The 6868-nt window shown below is 34.2% G+C and overlaps 1 protein-coding gene across 1 annotated transcript; it reads right to left on the reverse strand.

Annotated features, from left to right (window-relative positions):
* Nucleotides 1-800: 800 nt before the first annotated feature.
* On the reverse strand, nucleotides 801-6077 carry LOC142644709 (L-ascorbate oxidase homolog). The gene is made up of 8 exons (XM_075819282.1): nucleotides 5797-6077; nucleotides 5588-5697; nucleotides 3286-3556; nucleotides 2965-3067; nucleotides 2381-2726; nucleotides 1763-2128; nucleotides 1378-1456; nucleotides 801-1280 (listed from the first exon to the last, which is right to left on the reverse strand). Exons 1-8 carry the CDS (start codon nucleotides 5941-5943, stop codon nucleotides 1068-1070), a joined length of 1635 nt encoding a protein of 544 aa, XP_075675397.1. The 5' UTR covers nucleotides 5944-6077; the 3' UTR covers nucleotides 801-1067.
* Between the last annotated feature and the right edge of the window lie 791 nt (nucleotides 6078-6868).

Raw genomic sequence — 6868 nt, forward strand, 5'->3', positions numbered from 1 at the left:
TTAAATGCGTGAAAAGTGCTGTGGGACCCAATTTTAAAGTTGATTTTACCAGATTTCGTACTTGCGGGTCTGTGAACAATGCACAAGACTCAGGAAAAAAAATGCAGACACGCAAAACGTGTAACTTGCCACTATCCAAACTCACACAAAGTCTCACTTTTTTTCTCCAGACCCTAGTCATCTTTAAGATTTCACCTTAAGATTGAGGGTTATGTTAAAGATATCAAGATCCAAATCTAGTCAAGACCCAAGTCCAATCCTACTTCGTCTGTAAACAAAGATATCCTAATTCTACTTGTATACAAGTCTTGTAACATGCGCTTACTATGTAGTCATCAAGAGTTTTCCTCAGTAAATGCCAAGTCAAATCTCTCTCTCTCTTACTTCCACTTTATCTCTCTATATTATTTAATTTTCTTCCTTCTATTTTCATAAATGCATGTTGACTAAATTTTTTAGATGACTAAAAGTAAGAAAGCGATATGAACAAAATGATTTTGCATTATTCTGCTGAACCTTTGATAAAGCAAAGGTTAAAATTTCTTGTCATTACTAAAGTGAAAGTGGCTGGCCATCTTTCATCTCTGTATGGCTGATATCTGTGAATAAACAAATTTTTGTTTTTGAACTGTAAATCATTTAGTGGGGACATGCAAAAGCCAATTTCCTTGAGACCTAAATGAGGAGGTCAGGCCAGTGGCTGGTTGTCTTTTGTCCTCGTTGCAATAATTAAAAAAATGATTTCATTATAATAAATAAATCTAAGAAACGCCCAAGAAAGGCTTATAACAATATAATCCTTTGTTTTGCCACAAGCTTGCTTTAATAAACCCAGCAAAATGAGTCGGTAAACGTTTACAGAGAAAATTCTGTCTAGTTTATTCATCAAAACTAGATTGTATCCAATTAAATGCTAAAAAAAATTCTAATACAAGAATTTATTGCTGGAACAATAATTTTACATAATTATAAACCAAGCAAAACTTTGTAGCAAAGAATGCAACCCCGAGTTGAGGTTGATTATATATAATTGTAATGGTTAATACTTTCTTCTTTAGCTTTTTTGCTTAAAGAGGTCTTGTTTCTCTGCCTGCAGCCTTGCCACAGAGAAGAGCATTCTTTGGAACTGGATATTCATCCCTAATCGACTCAACAGGTGAGTATACGCGGAGATAAAATTGTTGTCCAAGGTATTGCCGTGCCCAAAACTCAGTTCTCACATTCCACATTCCCACATTATCAAGTGCCATGTAAATAGCAGTCCATGACTTGGGATATACCTATGCCACCAACAATAAACCATTTAGTACCATAATGTACACATTGGTTAACTTAGAATACTATGATTAATGCATTAATTCAGGACACAAGACTCACCTGTGTGGTGGATCGTGAAACTGCATCTCTTAGATTGTACTGTTTTCGACTAGCTGGTGTCCACACTCCTCCATCCATTCTGCATTACAACATTCCAAGGTTAGTACGCTGAGTGTGCATTAGATAAAGGAAAATGTTCAGATTTCATCAATTTTACTAAAAAAAGAGTTTACAAAACAACAAATGTTGATTAGTAACACATCAACAATATAATAAATACATATTCTAATTTCTAAGTACTCATTTGTTCTATGTTTCAAAATTGACACATCAGATTGCAAGACTCATGGTCAAATTTGTGGTATCACTAGTATCATTTTTAGGTAAAGTATTGTAAAAGCATACAGTTTGCATAGTAAGGTTCAAAAGTTATGCACGTTCTTACCCAACAACCCAGAATGCGTATCCATCAATGTGCCAGCTCTGAACAATGTTCTCATGGTTTTGAAACACAATCTCAACAAAGGCTCTAAAATCAGCACCCATGACTGATGTGTCAAGGTACATCTTTTTATAAGGGGGACTATCTGAGATGCTTCCAATGCGAAAAACGTCTTTTATCTTGAAGTAGTCTGCAATCTTAAGGGGTGTGTCAGCTGGGACAAAAGACACACTATTAACTGCATATCTTTGCTTGCGATCAACTTGAGCAGCAGAGCTCTCTAGTTTGATAGTCCTGGTAATGTTAACTAGACCATAGTGGTATGATCCCTGTGGGTTTGGTCTTGGTCCACTTGCAGTAAGGTTAGTCCTGCAATGCACAAAAATGTACGCACATGTCACATTCATGTGTACAAGTCACTTAAAAATGTTGTAACATTTCTTCATTGAATTGGATCATATGGCCAACACTACTAAAAACATGTCACTTAATAAAATAATACGATATAAACTCAAAATGTGTAAAAAAAATTAATTTTTGTATTAAATGACTTGTTTTTATTAGGTTGAAATATTACATTGGTAGTCCTCTTAGAGTATTTAATAAGATCTTTAAGATTACCTGATTGACCGAGCTTGCCTTATAGACCAATCAATTTGGGTGGTAGGTCCTCCGGGAATTGGGCCGGAAACTGGACGTTTGGAGTTACTGTAGCGAAGGGTTCCTGTGGTGGTGATGAGCCGGGTAGAGAATCGGTTTGAGACTGCAATGAAGTAATCCTGAGCTGGCTGATCAGCTGTGATTAGCACAGAATAAGATTGGCCCACATGGATGTCAAGCTCTGAATAGGTGGTTTGGATTGTGTGAGTGCCCTCAACTTCAACAAGCTTCATCTTGTGTCCCTGAATTCTGAAGTTAAGTGTACTTTGAAGACCCACATTTGAAATCCTAAGCCTGTAAGTTTTTCCTACAACAACAAAAGAATAGTGTCATTCACTATACAATAACTGGTGTAAGTTACAACAATAACAGCAATTAAGTATAGTTTCAATATTTTGAGGTCGACTCTAGATTCTCAATAGACTTATCAAGTTTCAGCTCTATATATTATTTTCTATCATCCTATTTTTTTACTCATTTGTTCATTGGATTTGAATCAATTCACTCAAATAATGAAAGAAATACCATAATTTTTGAAAAATTACCTTGTTCAACAGTGAAAGAAGTACCATTTGGTCCTCGACCGTTGATTAGAATACCACTAGGGGAGGGAAGCCTGTGACCACGATCTAAGACAGCCTTCAAGTTCTGAAATAGTAACATGACAATGAGAATATACCTATTAAAGTACCACTAAATAAGTTCAACCAAGCTATGTTACATTTTCACACTAATGCGCTTTAGAGTGACATGAAAGTTTTGCATAAAAAACATGCACATTGTTAAATTAACTATACATTAGTATATGAAGTTAAGTGATGTAGCAAAAATTGACAATAAAATTTGTAGAGGAATTAGAGTATTACTGTGTGATTAGCCTTGTACCAATCTCCAATGAGAATAGAGTAATCCCCAGCTGGTTCAGGAAATGGAACAGGAATTCTAGGCCTGCTGAGGATTTTGATGGCTCCAAAGCCACCAGCTGCCTTGTGAAATGCAAGAGATGGGAAGTAGAAGAAGCTACCAATCTGATCTTTCACCTGTAGCGTGTAGGTGAAGTTCTTGCCTGGTGGGATAGGGCATGTTGTTCCATACACTCCATCTTGATAAGAATTTCTTCTCTGCTGAATCCCATTCCTGTTAACATTCTTACAATTTAGTTTGATACCAAAAGCCCTCACAACTTTCTATAATTCTGTTCTACATTTTCAATACAAAAAGTGTATGTTATAAAATTTTCACAACTATTTACATCTTTATAGTACGTTATGATTGGTGCATAATCAAACTTGTGGCAATAGTCAATCGATATAAAAATAATGTTACACTAATTATGACATGACAGTTAAAAAAATGAAGAAAGAATTATTGCTAATTATACTGTTTTGTTATAGGTACACACATAGTCCAATTAAGTGTCCCAATCAAGCGTAAAGTGGGCCACTTCACACCCTTTAGGCTTTTTATACTGATTATTGCATTTGCATGAGCATGGAGCACATCACTTGTTGGGTAAGATGGCAACAATAAACAAACCCAGAACAATTAAGTGGACCCATGTTGGGCCCTTCTTGCCTGAGCCCACTTTTTTCTTTTCCTTAGCCCTCCATGTTCAATGTGAACTAATTCAACAAAGCAATAAGGACAAGATCACAAGACAACTTTTGGAATATCCATCATGAGTGATGAAGACCCACAATTTTTTGTTTTTGGAGAAAGAAAATATTTGCAATTTTGTATGTCTTATGTGAGGAAATTTTAATATTTATAATATAATTTTAAAGCTTCTATAAGGTGGACAAAAAAAAGTTGACGCATCTTCTTTAGCCACCAAAGCAACCTACCAATCACATTACATGTTTGACTAATATTGTTCTTCATAAGTGCATGCCAACTGTAAATTTGAATTAGCTAAACATCAAAGCAAGACCTAATTTTGCCCCTGCTTTGGGTTTAGAATTGACACAACGCTGGAAATATGACCAAAACTCAAATTAATTGGCAAAAAAAATGGACCACAAAGTCACTTATTAAAACTTTATTTTTATTTATTTTTTTCTTCAAATTTTCAAGTTTTCTTTAACTAAAAAATCATACAATTAGCTCAAAAGCCAACCCCCTAGAAATGATAAAATACTACCCTACCTTTAGCTTTAGATGTGTGTGTCTATATATATATATTTATGTGGCTGTTATTAAACAAGATCTGGTTATTTTGGTGATCATTGCATTTGCATGTTACCCCACATAATAGATTATTAAGTGACAGTAACAATAACTAGAAGGCAACCCTCTTTTATATAAACACATGAATCCATAACCATACTTAATATGTGATGCAACTAATTAAAATAGTATTAGCCTAACTAATTCTCTAATCATTCTTGGCACATAGAAAGTACAGTTTCAAAGGGAAAAGTAAAAAATCTGGTTACATAAATAAAGGTAAGTCATGGAGTAATTTTTTGTATCATAATATATATGGAAGGAAAAGTATACCACTAATTTATATAATTGTGCACTTGTCTTGCCATTTCTTTTAAAGAAATGTATTAATTGAATTTCATTTCTTGCTAAATATTATTATATATTATTCTAAAAAAAAGTCTTCTAAAAATAAATTATTAGGACAATATTCTAAATATTGATTACATAAAAGAGAATGATGGACTAATTATTCATATTAAAATTTATTTGGAAGGAAAATTACACCTTATTATTCATATCAAAATTCATTTGGAAGGAAAATATGCACCTAGTCCACTTGCATTTGCTACCATATAAAGAAAAGTATTATTTGACTTTTATTTCTTGCTAGGTATTATGCTATAGAACAATATTCTGTATCTCTATAGTCTCCGAAATCTGCGCTTTCTTGGTAAATTACTAAGATTTATTGAATATATGTTCCGGATTCAGAACCAAAACAAAATAACAATTTTTTATTTAGCTCAAGAATGTGTAATCAGCGTGTAGAAAAGTGTACATAAAATAGCTAAAAGGTCGCTTGTGTATCATGACCTATATGATTCCCACTAACCACGTAATGCTGATTAGTAGCAGCAAGAGAAGTTGGAAAGCAAGAAAGACCAAACAAAAAAAAAAAAAAACATTTTCCAGAAAAATATTAAGAGAAAACAAACAGAGATTTAGAGAATAATGTCTTACCATGACAAAAGGAATGGTTCTGGTAAGCTGTTATGCACATTTATGATTAAATTGTCATTGGTATTTGAATATATCTCAGGCCCTGGAAATTGGCCATTGATAAGAATTCCCTACCACCAAAAAAAAATTAAGATTAAGTAGGTATGATACATTGAAAAAAAAGTGTGCATCGTAGAATTCTCCTGAATACTTTATCAAGAAGTACAAACCTGTTGACGAACACCGAGGGGGTATATGTCACCATAGGTGACATTCCAGTTGAAGAACCTATAAGGATCTTCAGCACTAACAAGTCCCAAAAGAATAAAGATGGTGTAGAAAATCCATGCAGAAACTCCTGCTAGTTTTAGCAGCATCTTTAGCAGGAGAAGACAGAAGGAGATAGATCAAGACTGTGAAAGAAAGACTATGAGAAGAGAAAGAGAGAGAGAGTCTCTCTTATGGATTTAAGAATGGTTACAGAATGAGACACTTTAATGTGGCTAGTGATAACTGACCATGACTCCTATGACATATTTAAAGTACCATACAAGGGAGGGAAGCCCAAAGTGGCAAATAACAAAAATTAAAGGGCTAAAAAGAAAAGAAAAATTAAATAAAAGTTGGACAATTTGGTGTCGGTTTGAACTCGGGGCCAAGAATGAACCATATGTGATCAATTTTGGCTTGTGGGTCCTCTCTAAAACAGCCAATGAGAGCTTGACACCTATGCAAAAAATGGGGTTCTATTTTTTTATTTATTATAATAATAATGGTGTTGAATAATTTGTGAAAAAAAATATTAAAAAAAAAAACTCATACAAATACAACCGCGTAAAAGCTTAGCTTGGCTATCTCATTCATGTGCTGGATCATGATAGTGTAAATGCCCGTGATTTCTGACGCGACACACGGTATTCTCATGTTATGTTGCCTCAATTTTCTTTTCTCACCTCCCAAACACGTAGCCAAACTTTATGAAGCTTTGATTTGCGGTCAAGTCAATTAATTCATCCAAAGGTTCACATTGATTCTCTTGTGGGGTCTATGTCAGATTGAGGGTCAAGATGGAGAAAATGGCCTAACAAAGAAGTTATGATGTGAAAATTATGGAAAGCTTAAAATAATATAATTACACGCGGAAACTATAATGATGGATTGGGTGGCTTTGGCTTCTGGGACATTCTCTTATGCTTTTTGGGCTGTATGACAGAACATTTTTAATGAATCGAGATTGTGTTTTGGATGTTGCTAAGAAAAGACATAGTTGGTGCCGTAATCTAATTACAGATTTTGACTTAA

The sequence above is a fragment of the Castanea sativa genome, chromosome 7 (genome assembly GCF_040712315.1).
Source record: "Castanea sativa cultivar Marrone di Chiusa Pesio chromosome 7, ASM4071231v1".
NCBI classification, from domain to species: Eukaryota; Viridiplantae; Streptophyta; class Magnoliopsida; order Fagales; family Fagaceae; genus Castanea; species Castanea sativa.